The sequence below is a fragment of the Bos javanicus genome, chromosome 13, assembly GCF_032452875.1.
Source record: "Bos javanicus breed banteng chromosome 13, ARS-OSU_banteng_1.0, whole genome shotgun sequence".
NCBI lineage: Eukaryota > Metazoa > Chordata > Mammalia > Artiodactyla > Bovidae > Bos > Bos javanicus.
The window spans coordinates 53,544,890-53,562,852 of NC_083880.1; the positions used below are offsets into that span (position 1 = coordinate 53,544,890).

The window sequence follows — 17,963 nt, forward strand, 5'->3', positions numbered from 1 at the left end:
ACTCTTTGTCATTGCCTTTCTTTGACATTGGAATGAAAACTGACCTTTTCCAGGCCTGTGGCCACTGCTGAGTTTTCCAAATTTGCTGGCATATTGAGTACAGCACTTTCACAGCATCATCTTTTAGGATTTGAAATAGCTCAACTGGAATTCCATCACCTCCACTAGCTTTGTTCGTAGTGATGCTTCCTAAGGCCCACTTGACTTCACATTCCAGGATGTCTGGCTCTAGGTGAGTGATCACACCATCGTGCTTATCTGGGTCATGAAGATCTTTTTTGTATAGTTCTTCTGTGTATTCTTGCCACCTCTTCTTAATATCTTCTGCTTCTGTTACGTCCATACCATTTCTATCCTTTATTGAGGTCATCTTTTCATGAAATGTTAACTTAGTATCTCTAATGATCTTGAAAAGATCTCTAAAGTCTTTCTCATTCTGTTGTTGTCCTCTATTTCTTTGCATTGATCACTAAGGAAGGTTTTCTTATCTCTCCTTGATAGTCTTTGGAACTCTGCATTCAAATGGGTATATCTTTCCTGTTCTCCTTTGCCTTAAGCTTCTCTTCTTTTCTCAACTATCTGTAAGGCCTCCTCAGACAACCATTTTGCCTTATTTCATTTCTTTTTCTTGGGGATGGTCTTGATCACTGCTCCCTGTACAATGTCATGAAACTCTGTCCATAATTCTTCAGGCACTCTGCCTATCAGATCTTATCCCTGGAATCTATTTGTCACTTCCACTGTATAATTGTAAGGGATCTGATTTAGGTCATACCTGAATGGTCTAGTGGTTTTCCCTATTTTCTTCCATTTAAGTCTGAATCTAAGCCACAGTCAGCTCCCAGTCTTATTTTTGCTGACTGTATAGAGCTTCTCCATCTTTGGCTGCAAATAATATAATCAATCTGATTTCAATATTGACCATCTGGTGATGTCCATGTGTAGAGTCTTCTCTTGTGTTGTCGGAAGAAGGTGTTTGCTATGACCAGTGCATTCTCTTGGGAAAATTTTGTTAGCCTTTGCCCTCTTCATTTTGTACTCCAAGGCCAAATTTGCCTGTTACTCCAGGTATCTCTTGACTTCCTACTTTTGCATTCCAGTCTCCCATGATGACAAGGACATCTTTTTGGGGTGTTAGTTCTAGAAAGTCTTGTATTCAGACCTTAGTGGCTTTGTATTCAGACCTTTAGCATTAGTGTTTGGGACATAGACTTGGATTACTGTGATATTGAATGTCTTGCCTTGAGAATGAACAGAGATCATTCTGTCATTTTTGAGATTGCACCCAAGTACTGCATTTTGGCCTCTTTTGTTTACTCTAAGGGCTACTCCATTTCTTCTAAGATATTCTTGCCCACAGTAGTAGATATAATGATCATCTGAATTAGATTCACCTATTCCAGTCCATTTTAGTTCACTGGTTCCTCAAATGTCAATGTTCACTCTTGCCATCTCCTGTATGACCACTTCCAATTTACCTTGATTTGTGGACCTAACATACCAGGTTCCTATGCAATATTGTTCTTTATAGCATCAGACTTTACTTCCATCACCAGTCACATCCACAACTGTTCATTGTTTTTGCTTTGGCTCTGTCTTTTCTTTCTGGAGTTATTTCCCCATTCTTCTTCAGTAGCAATATTGGGCACCTACCAAATGGGGGAGTTCAGCTTTCAGTGTCATATCTTTTTGCCTTTTCATACTGTTCATGAAGTTCTCAAGGGACGAATACTGAAGTGGTTTGTCATTCCCTTTTCCAGTGGACCACATTTTGTCAGAACTCTCCACCATGACCCATCCACCTTGGATGGCCCTACATGGCATGGCTCATAGTTCACTGAGTTAGACAAAGCTATGGTCCATGTGATCAGTTTGATTAGTTTTCTGTGATTGCGGTTTTCATTCTGTCTGCCCTCTGAAGGATAAAGATAAGAACCTTATGGAAGCTTCCTGATGGGAGAACTGACTGTGGGGAAAAACTGGGTCTTGTTCTGATGGGTGGGGCCACGCTCAGTAAATCTTTAATCCAATTTTCTGTTGTTGTGCCCTCCCTGTTATTTGACCTGAGACCAAACTATGGTGGGAGTAATGAAGATAATGGTGACCTGCTTCAAAAGGTCTTTTGCAGGCACTGTTGTATTCAGTGCCCCTGACGCTGCAGCAGACCACTGTCAACTCACACCTCTGCTGGAAACTCTTCTACACTCACAGGCAAGTCTGGATCAGTCTCTTGTGGGGTCACTGCTCCTTTCTCCTGGGTTCTGGTGCACGCAAGGTTTAGTTTGTGCCAACAGTCTGTTTCCCCAGTCCTGTGGAAGTTCTGTAATCAAATCCTGCTGGCCTCCAAAGTCAAATTCCCTGGGGATTCTCTGTCCCTTTGCCAGATCCCCAGGTTGGGAAATCTGTTGTGGGTCCTAGAACTTAACAGTGTGAGAATTTATTTGGCATAATTGTTCTGCAGTTTGTGGGTCATCTGCTCAGTGGCTCTATGGTGGGGTTAAGGGTAGTATAGTCACTTAAACAATATTCATCCTTCCAATCTGAGAATGTGGTATATCTTTCCTTATGTGAAGAACCAGAGATCAAATTGCTAGCATTCATTGGATCATAGAGAAAGCAAGGAAATTCCAGAAAAACATCTACTTCTGTTTCATCAACTAGCCTAAAGCCATTGACTGTGTGGATCACAACAAACTGTGGAAAATTCTTAAAGGGATGGGAATACCATACACCTTAATTGTCCTCTGAGAAACCTGTATGTGTCTCCAGAAGCAACAGTTAGAACTGAACATGGAACAACAGACTGATTCCAAATTGGGAAAGGAGTACGTCAAGGCTGTATATTGTCACCCTGCTCATTTAACTTGTATGCAGAGTACATCATGTGAAATGCTGGGCTGGATGAATCACAAGCTGGAATCAAGACTGTTGGGAGAAATATCAACAGCCTCAGATATGCAGATAATAGCACTCTAATGGCAGAAAGTGAAAAGGAAGTAAAGAGCCTCTTGATGAGGGTAAAAGAGGAGAGTGAAAAAGCTGACTTGAAACTCTAAATTCAAAAAACTAAGATCATGACATCTGATCCCATCACTTCAGGACAAACACAATGGGAGAAAGGTGGAAGCAGTGATAGATTTTATTTTCTTGGGCTCCAAAGTCACCATGGATGGTGACAGCAACCATGAAATTAAAATATGCTCTTTGGAAGAAAAGACAGCATATTAAAAACCAAAAGCATCATTTTGCTGACAAAGATCTGTATAGTCAAAGCTGTGACTTTTCCATTAGTCATGCACAGATGTGAGAGTTGGACCATAAAGAAGGCTGAGCACTGAAGAACTGATGCTCTGAATTGTGGTCCTAGAGAAGACTCTTGAGAGTCCCTTGGACTGCAAGGAGATCAAAGCAGTCAATCCTAAAGGAAATCAACTCTGAATATTCATTAAAAGGACTGATGCTGAAGCTGAAACTCCAGTCCTAGATCCTGATGCTGGGAAAGATTGAAGGCAAAAGAAGAAGGGGGCAGCAGAAGATGAGATAGTTAGCATCACTGACTCAATGGACATGAATTTGAGAAAACTCTGGGAGATAGTGAAAGGGGAGCTTGGCATGCTGCAGTCTGTGGGTTTGCAAAGAATTGGACACAAATTAGCATCTCAATGACATGTGCCTTCTTTGGTTTCTTTCAACAGCATCTTATAGTTTTCAGAGTACATGTCTTATATCTCCTTAAGAATGTTGATTTTTTGGTATTGTATTTTTTCTGATGTGATGGTAAATGGGATGGTTTCTTTCATTTTTCTTTCTGATCTTTTGTTGTTGTATAGAAATGTAACAGATTTCTATGTATTAATTTTATATCCTGCAACTTTACCAAATCCATTGATGAATTCTATTAGTTTTCTGGTGGCATCTTTTTGTTCATTTGTTTGTTGTTTTTTCACTTTAATGAAGAGAATTTATTACAGTGAGTTCATTAAAGAGTTATTGAAGGATAAAATGCAAACAAACAAAGCAGTAATATGTTGATCATGAGTGAGTAAAGAAGCTAGTACACCAAGGGCTTGAGAAGTATAAATTGAACAGCTGAGCATTTAGGGCAAAGAGAATTTTACTGACCAGTATTGAGTCAGATGAGTATTGAGTAAGATGAACAGAAGACAGAAAATAGAGCAGTGATTTCACCCCAAAAGCAAAGTATGCAAGTGTGAGTTTGGATCAGAAACAATATTTTAATAGGCTAAGCTCTATAGTGAGGAGAGACTATATGTGAGGAATAATTATCAGAAATAATGGGGAAAACAAGTTGCCTATAGCTACAGTAGGCTTTTCATATCTTTACACCTCTGATCTCTTTAGGTTCTTCGGCATTTGCCCTTGATCACTTAGGGATCATGGCATACACACAAGTCACCTTTGAATGAAAGATCTGACTTAGATCAGAAGTTCTCAACCTTGTAGAGGTAGAAGCAACCTAAGTACTTTTAAAATCCTCATGCTCAGTATATATCCAAGTCTAATTAAATTGGAATCTTTGGTGGTGAGACTCAGTGGTCTATAAACTTTTTTTTTATAAACTTTTTAAAATTTATTTATTTATTTTAATTTGAGTCTGATTACTTTACAATATTGTAGTGGTTTTTGCCATACATTGACATGAATCAGCCATGGGTGTACATGTGTCCCCCATCCTGTACCCCCCTCCCACCTCCCTCCCCATCCCATCCCTCAGGGTTGTCCCAGTGCACTGGCTTTGAGTCCCCTTTTTAATGCATCAACCTTGGACTGGTCATCTATTTCACATATGTAATATACATGTTTCAATGCTGTTCTCCCAAATCATCCCACCCTCACCTTCTCCCACATAGTACAAAAGTCTGTTCTTTATATCTGTGTCTCTTTTGCTATCTCACATATAGGGTCATCATTACCATCTTTCTAAATTCCATATGTATATGCTAATATACTATATTGGTGTTTTTCTTTCTGACTTACTTCACTCTGTATAATAGACTCCAGTTTCATCCTCTGGTGGCATCTTTGCTGCTGCTACTACTGCTGCTAAGTCGCTTCAGTCGTGTCCGACTTTGTGCGACCCCAGAGACAGCAGCCCACCAGGCTCCCCCGTCCCTGGGATTCTCCAGGCAAGAACACTGGAGTGGGTTGCCATTTCCTTCTCCATTTCCTTCTGCCATTTCCTTCTCCTTTTCCATCTTTAGGATTTCCTATGTACAATATTGTTTTTTGTACTTTGTGATGTGCAAGTCTTTCATTTCCATTATGAAATTGACTCCTAGGTATTTTATACTTAGCTAATATGTAGCTATTATAAGTTCTTTTTTGGATTCATTGTCACTAGTATGTAGAAATGGAGAAGGCAATGGCACCCCACTCCAGTACTCTTGCCTGGAAAATCCCATGGACGGAGAAGCCTGGTGGGCTGCAGTCCATAGGGTTGCTAGGAGTCGGACACTACTGAGTGACTTCACTTTCACTTTTCACTTTCATGCATTGGAGAAGGAAATGGCAATCCACTCCAGTATTCTTGCCTGGAGAATCCCAGGGACAGGGAAGTTTGGTGGGCTGCCGTCTGTGGGGTTGCACAGAGTCGGACACGACTGAAGTGACTTAGCAGTAGCAGTATGTAGAAAAAAAAACCTGATTTTTGTGTGTTGACTTTGTACCTCAAAACTTTGCCGAATTTACTTGCTAGATTTACCAGTTTTTAATGTCAGAATCTTTAGAATTGCTACATGGAAATCATGTCACACACAAACAAGATCATTTCACTTCTTTCCATTTTGAATACCTTTTATACATATTACTTAATTAATCGCTTTTCTCTGAACTTCTAGTATTGTGTTAACTAGAAGTGGCAAAAATGGGCATGCCTTGTTCCTGACTTTAGGGGGAAGCTTTCAGAATTTTACCATAAATGAGGCTGTTAATGTGGGTTTTTCATATACAACTTAATTTATTGGGCAATTTTCCATCTATTCCTAGTTTATTGACTTCTTATCACAAAAAAATGTTAACTTTTGTTAAGTGCTTTTTCAGCATCAATTTTTTCCTCTTTATTCTATTAAAGTGGCAAAATACATGGTTTGATTTTCATATTGCTGTTTAGTTGCCACATCATGCCTGATTCTTTGTGACCCCATGGACTGCAACACACCAGTGCATATATTTTCATATGCTGAACCATTTTTATATTCCAGCAATATATCCCAGTTTGTCCTGGTGCATAATTCTTTTAATATGTTATTGAATTGGATTTTCTAACATTTTATTGAGGATTGCTGCATCAACAGTCATGTGAGTTATTGGTCTGTGTCCATTCTTCTATCAATAGAGATTTACATTACTTCCATGTCTTGGCTATTGTGGATAGTGCTACTATGAACACTGCAGCACATATATCCTTTTGGATCATGTTTTTCTGCAGATTTATGCCCAGAAGTGGATCATATGATAGCTCTATTTTTAGTTTTCCAAGGAACTTTCATACTATTCTCCACAGTGGCTGTACCAATTTACATTCCCACCAGCAGTGTAGGAGGGTTCCCTTCTCTCCACACCCTCTCCAGCATTTATTGTTTGTGGATTTTTTGATGATGACCATTCGAACTGATATGAGGTGATATCTCATTGTAGTTTTGATTTGCATTTCTCTAGCAATGTTGAGCAGCTTTTTATGTGCTTTTTGGTCATCTGTATGTCTTCTTTGGAGAAATGTCTATTTAGGTTTTCTCTCCATTTTTTGTTTGGGTTGTTTGTTTGTTTTGGTTACTGAGCTGTATGACCTGTCTGTAAATTTTGGGTTCTAATCCTTTTTTGGTCACATTATGTGCAATTATTTTCTTCCAAAATGTGGTTATCTTTTCATTTTGTTTATTGTTTCTTTGCTGCACAAAAGCTTTTGAGAGTGATTATGTCTAATTTGTTTATCTTTGTTTTTACTTCTTGGAGATGGATGGGAAAAAGATATTGATGCTTTTAATTCAAGGAATGTTTTGTCTTTATTTTGCTGTGCTTTATTGTGTCTGGTATTAAATTTATGTCTTTAAACTAGTTTGAGTTTATTTTTGTTTATGGTATTAGAGAATGTTCTAATTTCATTTTTTTTTAACATGTAGCTATCCTGTTTTCCCTGCACCATTTACTGAAGAGACTGTCTATCCTCCACTGTACAGTCTTAGTACATATATGCAATGGATCATTACTCATCCATTAAAAAGAATGAAATAATGCCATTTGAAGCAATATGAGTGGCCCAAGAAATTGTCATACTGAGTGAAGTGAGTCAGAAAGAGAAAGAGAAATATAAGATAACACTAATGTATGGGATAAAATATGAGACAAATGAACTTATTTACAAAACATAAACCTTATGTTTCTTTCAGACTTAGAGAATAAATTTATGGTTATGAGGGCAGAAGGGTTAGGGAGAGGGATAGATAGGGAGCTTGGGACTGACATATACAGACTGTTGTGTCTAAAATGGATAACTAATGAAGAACTACTGTATAGCATATGAAAATCTGCTCAATATTATGTAGCAGCCTAAATGAGAAAAGAATTTGAAAAAGGGAGATATTGGTCTGTACTTTCTTGTTATGCCTTTATGTCACTGTGATATCTGGAAAATGCCAATAGAACTCTGAAAAAGTTGAGAAGTCCTCCCACCTCTTAAGACTTTTTTGAAGAGTTTGAAGAAGAATACTATTAGTTTTCTTTAAAAGTTTGGAAGCATTCACTGGAGAAGACAAGTAATTTGGGGCCTTTCTTTGTTGGGAGGTTTTTTTTATTATTAATTGAATCTGATTGCTAGTTACAGGTCTACTCTAATTTTTTATTTCTTCATAATTCAGCTTCAGTATTGTGTCCTTACAAGAATTTGTCCAATTTATCTATGTTATCCAATTTTTTTGGTGTTTAATCATTCATAGAACTGTTTTAAAATCCCTTTTATTTCTTTGACATTATTAGTATGTTTTTTATTTCTGATTTTAATTATTTGGGTTGCCACACTCTGCTTTTTTCCCTTAGGCAATCTAGCTAAATTTGCTTAATTCTGTTGATCTTTTTGAAGAACCCCTCTTGGCTTGTGGATTTTCTCTGCTATACTATTCACATTTTACTTTTCTCTTCAATAATCTCAGCTATTTTCTTTCATTTGCAAACTTTCAGTTTAGGGTTTATTTTCCTCTTCTTTCTCTAGTTTCTTGCAGTGTAAAGTTCTTCAATGCCTGCATTTTCAGCTATAAATTTCCCATTAGGGCTGCTTTCTGTGCATCTCATATGTATTCATAGTATGTATTTATGTTTTCATTTGTCTCCAAGTGTTTTTTAATTTCTCTTGTGATTTCTTCCTTGACATGTTGATTTTTGAAGAGAATGTTGTTTGATTTCTATGTGCCTGTGACTATTTTATTTCCTCTTCTGTCACTGACCTAGTTTAATTTTACACAGTTTGAAGAGCATTACTTTCAATTTCAATAAGTTGCCTTGTCATTCTTTGTGTGTGACAATGACACATATATAGATTTTTTGTTATGGCAACTGGTTTATGTAACTTGAGACACAAAATAGCCCCCTGACATAGGAGGAACATCAAAATTGCTGAGTGCTAGGATGTGAAGCTCACCTCCTCCCACAAATACATCAAAAACACATCTACATGTGGAATGATTCTCACAGAATGTCTACTGAATGCTGGCAGAGGATCTCAGACATCTGAAAGGGCAATAAAATCTCTTTGTATCTGGGTAAGACAAAAGAGAAGAAAAGAAGAAAGAAAGGAATCAGGATGGGACCTGTACACTTGGGAGGGAGCTATGAAAGAGGAAAGTTTCCTGTAACCTGGGAAGTACCCCCAATAGCAAGGAGATCAGCTGGGATATGGGGAACCTCAGAGCCTTGAAGGAGAGTGTAGCAACCAGTTTGCAGCAGCTAGAACATTGAGAGATACGCACAGATGGTCACTGCAACTGCCCTACGCTTCCCAGCCTGTTTGTCTGCTGGTGAGGACGGGGCAGGGTTTGAAGCTCACCCCCACTTTGGAACAGTTGTTTTGCCCCTGTCAATCCTGGACTCCAGGTGGAGTCATGAGCTGCTTCTACTCCCATCGAGTGCTCTGGGGGCACGCGTGAGCCACCACTGCCACCAAGAACTCCAAACTGGGTATCAGACACCACATGGGCACACCCCCATAAGGGAATAATAGCCAGCTCATGCTGAGGAAAGAGGTGACAGGTATATGTACTAAAAACAGCCCTTGCACCAGAAATATTAAACCCACACAATCTACACATGGATGTTCCCATGTATAAACAGCCCTCCAAGACCACAGGAGATAATTGTTTCTCCTAAACTTCCAGAATAAGAGAAATATAAGTAAAATGAAGAAGCAGAGGAACCATGCCCAGTTAAAAGACAAGACCAAGAAAATTCACCTGAGAAAGAAAATGAAATAGACCTCTTTAGTCTAATAGACAATAATTTCAAAAAGAAGATACTGAAAATGCTGAAGAAAACAAGAGAGAACTCAAATAAACAAAATAAGAAATGAAAAAGGAGACATAAGACCAGTATTACACAAGTATAAGAAAAAATAAGGAAATCTATGAACAGTTAAATTTGAACAAATTCAACAACCTAAAAGAAATGGAAGTTTCTAGAAAAATGCAGTTGACAAGCTGCATATTGTGGCCAAAGAGAGATAGAGAGACAGGTGTACCTACATATGAGACAGAAACAGATTCACGGACAAAGAGAACGGAGTTTGAGTTGTCCAGGTAGGTGGGGTAGGGGTTAGGTAAGCTATTATATATGGAAAGGATAAAAAACAAGATCCTGCTGTACAGCACAGAGAAGTATATTCAGTATCACGTGATAAAAATAACAGAAGAGAATATATTAAAAATGTGTATGTATAACTGAGTCACTTTCTATACTGCAAAATTAACACAGCATGGTAAATCAATACACTTCAATTAAAGCAAGTTATAAATCAAGTAAACAAAACATAGACCACCAAAGAGCCCTATGTCCTAATACTCACCAATGAATGTTTTACTTTACATGGCAAAAAAATTTTGTAAAAGCGATTAAGAATCTTGCTATGGGAAGAATATTCTTAATTATCAATGTAAGCCTAGTATAATCTTATAAGAAGGAGTCAGGAAAGCCAAAGTTAAAGGACAAGTGACAATGGAAGCACAATTGGAGCCATAAGAAGATAGAAACCTTGAGAAAAAGAATGTAGATAGTCTCAAGAATTTGGAGAGGCAATGATCAGAGCCTCTAGATGGAATGTAGCCCAGTTGACTCCTTGATTTTAGTCCAGTAATTCTGTTTTTGGTCCCTTCATATCCAGAATCAAAAGATAATAAAACTGTCATTTTTAGTCACTAAATTTTCTATAATTTATTACAGCTGCCTTAGGTAACTAATATAACGTGACTGTGTCATCGGAAAAAATCCTAGGGAGTTGAAACAAAATTTTACTTTCTTCATGAACTAAGCATTCATTGTCTGTTGGGAGCTCTGAACATCACTGTCACTCAAGTATCCAGGTTGTTGGAACAATTTTATCATGAGTATGTGGATCGCTGGGGAGGAGAGAAGCTGGCCCATAAAGGTACTTGCAGTTTAATGAATAACATACAAAATACATGCTTCACTTCTCCTCACAACTCGGTGATCTAAGAGGTCACGTGGTCCCACCTAATGCAAAGGACAGAATGCAGCACTCCCTGAGGGCACAGTGAACACCCAGGAATATTGGGTAGATCATGACACTTCCAGAGAGGGCTCAAGTACTCAGTCCCAGTCTCTGCCACATCACTGACCTCCGTGACTCAGTTCCTCTCTTGTATTAGTGTCTTACATTATAGGCTCATTGTGCAAGCTTCATGCAATGTACATGCAGTATGCTGAGTTTAAGGCCCATTCATGGTGCATTCAGACAATGAAAGCTGATCTTGATCATTGATAAACATGTAAGAAAACCTACAGGATCACATGAGGATGAATAAATAACTGCTTTGTGTCTTCCTCTAGGAGCGGCAGGTGACGGGGAGCTGCAGGTGATTCAGCCTGAGAGGTCAGTGTCTGTTGCAGCAGGAGAGACAGCCACTCTGCACTGCACCGTGACCTCCTTGAGCCCCGTGGGGCCCATCAGTTGGTTCAAGGGAACTGGGCCAGGTCGGGAGTTAATCTTCAGTCAAAAAGGAGATGCCTTCCCCCGAGTAACACATGTTTCAGATGTCACAAAGAGAAACAACATGGACTTTTCCATCCGCATCAGTAACATCACCCCAGCAGACACTGGTGTCTACTACTGTGTGAAGTTCCGGAGAGGAGAACGTGGTAACGTGGAGTTTAAGTCTGGACCAGGCACTCATCTCACTGTGAGTGGTGAGTATGGCCAGGGTGTCCTTCATCTCCTGGTCTCTGACAAGTCAACAAGAATGCCCTTCACTCTTTGAGCAAAAAAACGAATCCGGTACAACAGTGATCTGGACATGATCTGATTTTACTCTCTTCTACAAATCAGAGTATTTGAGGCCATGACGGTTGTGCTATTTGCTCAAGGCCCCACAGCTGGTAAATGTGGGAAAAGTCTGGATCCCCCATCTACCTGGTTCCACAGCCCTTGACTTTTCCATCACATTCAGTCCTTTGATTCCAGGGATAAGGGAAATGAAAGTCTGAGTGACTTGCTCCTTGACAGGCCAGGCCTCACTTCTTATCTCTGGACAGTGCACCCTCAGTGTGGCTGAGTCTTCTCTTTATTCAGCACTTATTGAGCACCTACTGTGTGCCAGGCCCTGCCCTAGATGCTGTGGAAGCAGCAGTGAACAAAGCAGACAAGGGCTCTTCTCCCGTGAAGCTTATGTCCTCTTCCTCCCGAAGAGGAGAAGTCCATCCAGGGCAGGGAGGGGAGATGTGTTTCTTTATTTTCTATTCAGACTATCGCACTGAAAAGAAATTCTAAGAGACACAGTTTCAGTGTTTATTCTGATGGCCCTGATTGAAGACTATGCCGAGAGGTTCGGTGTTTCCAGAGGATCTGTTGAAAAAATTCTTCGGTCATTCACGCATTGACTCACATAATCACTGAAGTCTCCCAGCATCTCGGAATGTCCCTCCTCAAGGAAACAATTCTCCATGTGGGTGACTTAGGAGCTGGAGCAGCCCTATAGAGGCAGAAAAGGTGTTTATTTAGATTTTTTCTGACAAAGACACTGAATCCTGGACTCTCAGAACAGGATGGGTCTCTAGACACCATCCTCCCAAACCCCCATGTATAGATGGTGGCTGAGGCCAGGAGATGACAGTGGTCCAGACCACAGTCACATAGACAATGAGAGGATCCATTAAGAACCCAAACTGATTCCAAGCCAGTCTCTTTCCTGCACCAGCATTGGAACTCCTTTCATGAAAGAGACTTGCACACACAAGTTGCAGAATAAAAGTTCCTTGAGTTAACCATGAAACAGGCTCTTTTCATTGTTTTCCCAAAGGTCCAGAAGGTCCCTCACATTCAGACCCTGAGCCTGAGGTGACTAGAAAACTCTCCCTACTTTCACTCGCATGATCCCAAATCCCTCATTCCATATCAACACCTAGAGCTGCCCTGGTTTTCAACAGCTACTTAACACTCAGCATATGGCAACACCATCATTCATCTTAGAGTCTTTTGTTGATGGACATTAAGTTGTTCCTAACCTTGGGCTACTGAAACAGTGCTGAAGGGATAACCTTTCCACATGTCACTCTCCCCAGAGGAGAAATATCCACTGGAAATGGCATTGCTACTTTAGACAGTATAAGGATTTTAATTTGTGTGACAGTATTGCCAAATTTCCCTTCTAGTCATGGTAGCAAATGAATCTCCCCAAACCTCCAGACATCAGCAGGCCAGGTGGCTTTATCCTGATTTTGAAGATATTACTAAGCTTCCCAGATGGTGGGTCCCCTGCTCAGTCTCAATACAGCTAGTAAGTGGCTCCCCCACCTCTCAGATCTGCTGGCTCCCAGGGCTGTTCATCCTCTTCCTCAGGCCGCCAGCCCAGATGATCCCCTGGATGAGAAAGGAGGAAGGGGAGGGGAGGAGCAGCCTGTCAGATGGTGAATCCTCCTTAGGCATTTACTCATTATAAACAGTGTTTAGAAGGAAAGGTTGTCTGTTTTCCATTTTACAGATGAGGACCCTGAGGTTCAGAGAGGGGACTTGATTTGTGAATAGCTAGAGGAGCCAAGATTGAACCCTAAACACTCACAGTGTCATGGCCCCGCTCTCTGCACACCGCACTGTGCTTGTCAAAGTATGGAGGAAGCTCCAACTTCATCCTCTTAAAATCTTGCTTTGTCCTCTCCTTTAGAAATAAACACTTTAAAAAGTCCTGTAAAAGAGGCAAGTCCAGTTTTACAACCCAGATGAGATAGATCATTCAGTGTTGTGTGATGTGCTGAAATGTTCCTCAATGACAGGGATCAACACACTTAAAAGCATCAGGAGATTTTCTCCCCATTGTTGTGATGTTGCCCCTTTTCCAGGCCTCCTGTGGGGCAGGTCCAGGAAGGGTGGTGTGGACAGAGTCCAGAGGGGCCACTGCAACCCCAGCAGCACTGGGCACACCCATTCCTGGTTCTGCAGACTGAGGATGAGGAGAGGGAGGTGTTTCCTAGAGGGAGTGGGGCCCCATGTGAGCAAGAGTTGCTAGTCTAGACTTAGGTGTCAGGAGTCCATGTCTTCCCTTGTGGCTTCAGGGTTCCCAGGCCTGGGCCCTCAGAGGCCTTCAGTCTGGGAGCTCCTGAAGATGTGCACTTGCTCTGCTAATGAACCTGAAGCATGATTCCGGTTCACTTTCATGGAAAGTGAAAGTCGCTCAGCTGTGTCCAACTGTTGCGACCCCATGGACTATATAGACCATGGAATTCTCCAGGCCAGTGGGTAGCCTTCCCCCTCTCCAGGTGATCTTTTCAACCCAGGGATGGAACTCAGGTCTCCCGCATTGCAGGTGGATTCTTTACCAGCGGAGCCACAAGTGAAGCATGGAGGTGACAGGAAATTCTGGGACACGGTGGGGAGTGAGAGGAGACAGTCTCTTCATTTCTCTCAGCGTCAGTTTTCTCTTCGTAGAATAGTGGTCCTCGTGGTCTCCTTTCAGGAGAATTGGAAGTGTTTGAGGTGCTCTGTCTAAATCACCAGCACAGAGTAGGTTCTCCTAATTGAGGTGTTATTTCAAAGCTGAGACCCAGTTCCCTGTGCTTGTCCCCATTCCTCACCTGTAGAAAAAGGATAATCACACAACCTTTGCAGGGTGTCCTGAGGGCACAATGACCTGGTGACTGCACCACCCCTCAGAGGGCGATGGTGCTGCCCATCCCAGGAGGGCAATGGGATCCTGGGAAAGTCTCAGTTTCCCTATCTGTGAAATAGTTGTAATTACATTACCATTCAAGAATCTGTGATGACTGGAGAGGGTCTAGAAAGCCCTGGGCTTGGGGTACTGTGGTTGAGAGCCTGGACCATACCCCTGCCTGGGCCCCCATCCCAGCTCTGCCCCATCCCGGCTCTGGGACCTCTGATGAGTCCTTCCCCACACTGCGTCTAAATCTAAGTCCTTGTCCCTCAGTGACAGCCCCATCCTAACAGAGTAGCTGCAGGGATTGAATGAGGGACACATGTCAAGTAATTAGAGCAGAGCCTGGCATGTCTTCCACCAACATGAGCTCTGACGTGCCAAAACCAGAGGATGTTCTATGGGCCACTTTCCCTCTCAGACTAAGTACAACTAGGGTTGGTGTGGAACCAGGTGCCTTTCAACTTCAACCATTCATGGCATCACCAGGAAATGGTGAAAAGATCCCCAGACCCTAGAAATTCTGATTTGAGTGCACAGACATGGCCTGAGCAGCTAAGTGTCTTAATTCCTGCAGAGGATGCTGGTGCCCAGTCAGGCCACAGGAGCCCAGAGCAACGTGTTTTCTGGGGTCACAGAGGGAGAGCTGCAGTATTTCCCTGATAGACATGGACCCTTCTGGTGCCTGGATTGAAAGAACAGCTGTCCCAGGGGTGGGTGCTTCAGAATAGGCTGTGATGTTGACAGATCTTAGGAGGCCCAAGAAAATCAGCCCAAGTGGAGTGGCAGGAGCAAATCCCACCTCCAACCGAGCTCTCCTGATCTGAGAGGATATTCTTCCCCACTCAGATCACCCTGTGCAGACCTGAGCTTCATCCCTGGGGAAACCTTCCCAACTTTAAACACAGGAGTCTAAACAGGTGCTGGAATCCCTGCAAACACTCTCTGCTTAGCCAGGAGCCCTCCTGCCTCAAACACAAGAGAGGATCTGATGAAATCTGTCCTCCTTCCTTTCAACTTGCTTGCAGATTCTGTAATGAGTTGAGCTGCAGGAAAAGTGCCTGTGGTCTCTTATGTGTTTTGAAAGCCAATTTCCCAAACTTATCTCTTGAGGGGATTATGGATAATGCCATTCTCCCAACCACTCTCCCTCTCCCACAAAGTCCATAAGACTGTTTTATACGTCAGTGTCTCTTTAGCTGTCTCGTATACAGGGTTATCATTACCATCTTTCTAAATTCCATATATATGCGTTAGTACACTGTATTGGTGCTGGCTTACTTCACTCTGTATAATAGGCTCCAGTTTCATCCACCTCATTAGAACTGATTCAAATGTATTCTTTTTAATGGCTGAGTAATATCCATTGTGTAATGTACTACAGCTTTCTTATCCATTCATCTGCTGATGGACATCTAGGTTGCTTCCATGACCTGGCTATTATAAACAGTGCTGCGATGAACATTGGGGTACACGTGTCTCTTTCCCTTCTGGTTTCCTCAGTGTGTATGCCCAGCAGTGGGATTGCTGGATCATAAGGCAGTTCTATTTCCAGTTTTTTAAGGAATCTCCACACTGTTCTCCATAGTGGCTGTACTAGTTTGCATTCCCACCAACAGTGTAAGAGGGTTCCCTTTTCTCCACACCCTCTCCAGCATTTATTATTTGTAGACTTTTGGATCGCAGCCATTCTGACTGGTGTGAAATGGTACCTCATAGTGGTTTTGATTTGCATTTCTCTGATAATGAGTGATGTTGAGCATCTTTTCATGTGTTTGTTAGCCATCTGTATGTCTTCTTTGGAGAAATGTCTATTTAGATCTTTGGCCCATTTTTTGATTGGGTCATTTATTTTTCTGGAGTTGAGCTGTAGGAGTTGCTTGTATATTTTTGAGATTAGTTGTTTGTCCGTTGCTTCATTTGCTATTATTTTCTCCCATTCTGAAGGCTGTCTTTTCACCTTGCTAATAGTTTCCTTTGATGTGCAGAAGCTTTTAAGTTTAATTAGGTCCCATTTGTTTATTTTTGCTTTTATTTCCAATATTCTGGGAGGTGGGTCATAGAGGATCCTGCTGTGATGTATGATGATGTATGAAAAATAAAAACCATATGATTATTTCAATAGATGCAGAGAAAGCCTTTGACAAAATTCAACACCCATTTATGATAAAAACTCTCCAGAAAGCAGGAATAGAAGGAACATACCTCAACATAATAAAAGCTATATATGACAAACCCACAGCGAACATTATCCTCAATGGTGAAAAGCTGAAAGCATTTCCTCTAAAGTCAGGAACAAGACAAGGGTGCCCACTTTCACCATTACTATTCAACATAGTTTTGGAAGTTTTGGCCACAGCAATCAGAGCAGAAAAAGAAATAAAAGGAATCCAAATTGGAAAAGAAGAAGTAAAACTCTCACTATTTGCAGATGACATGATCCTCTACATAGAAAACCCTAAAGACTCCACCAGAAAATTACTAGAACTAATCAATGATTATAGTAAAGTTGCAGGATATAAAATCAACACACAGAAATCCCTGTCTATACACTAATAATGAGAAAACTTCAGAATTAGGCAATTCCATTCACCATTGACAGATACTTAGGATATCCCAAGAAACTAAAGACCCAATATGAAAACTATAAAACACTGGTGAAAGAAATCAAAGAGGACACTAATAGATGGAGAAATATACCATGTTCATGGATTGGAGAGTGATGAGTATACTACCCAAAGCAATTTATAGATTCAATCCCTATCAGACCAACAGTATTCTTCACAGAGCTAGAACAAATAATTTCACAATTTGTTGGAAAACAAAAAACCTCGAATAGCCAAAGGTCTTGAGGAATGGAACTGGAGGAATCAACCTACCTGACTTCAGGCTCTACTACAAAGCCACTCAAGACAGTATGGTACTGGCACAAAGACAGAAATATAGATCAATGGAACAAAATAGAAAGCCCAGAGATAAATCCTGGACACCTTATCTTTGACAAAGGAGGCAAGAATATACAATGGATTAAAGACAATCTCTTTAACAAGTGGTGCTGGGAAATCTGGTCAACCACTTGTAAAAGAATGAAACTAGAACACTTTCTAACACCATATACAAAAATAAACTCAAAATGGATTAAAGATCTCAACGTAAGACCAGAAACTATAAAACTCCTAGAGGAGAACATAGGGGATTATGTTTTTTAAAGGGGTCAGATTCATAATTTGGTGTTCCTACTATTTCTTTTCATGTTGATTTTTGCAAGGCAGCTGTAGGGAGCAAGACTTGAGACTCTCCTTGGTGCTTCTATTGTGCTTTTGTTTTGCTTTCTTAATTAAGCACCTACTGTATGCCAGGCTCTATATCTTACATACATCCTCACTCATCTTACAGATGGTGTTTGTACCCACTTTGTCCAGGAACAGTGAGGCTCCAGGATAAAAAACAGCGACACTAAAATCAGTATGTCCTGTGTACAGTGAGGTGAGCTCTGACCTTACCTGCTGGGTGCCCTAGGCCAGCTGCATCCTTCCTGAGCCTCATCCCACATATAGGGCCACTCTCAGGCCCCTCCTCAGGGCT

At 41.0% G+C, this 17,963-nt stretch overlaps 1 protein-coding gene across 3 annotated transcripts in view; it reads left to right on the forward strand.

Moving 5' to 3' along the window:
• The window catches only part of LOC133259378 (tyrosine-protein phosphatase non-receptor type substrate 1-like), a 95,499-nt gene that overhangs the window by 64,059 nt on the left and 13,477 nt on the right, over positions 1–17,963 (forward strand). For all 3 annotated transcript variants that reach the window (XM_061436785.1, XM_061436784.1, XM_061436786.1), the window contains exon 2: positions 11,068–11,424. In XM_061436785.1, the coding sequence (XP_061292769.1) occupies positions 11,068–11,424 (357 nt within the window). The remainder of the gene's footprint in view (positions 1–11,067; positions 11,425–17,963) is intronic.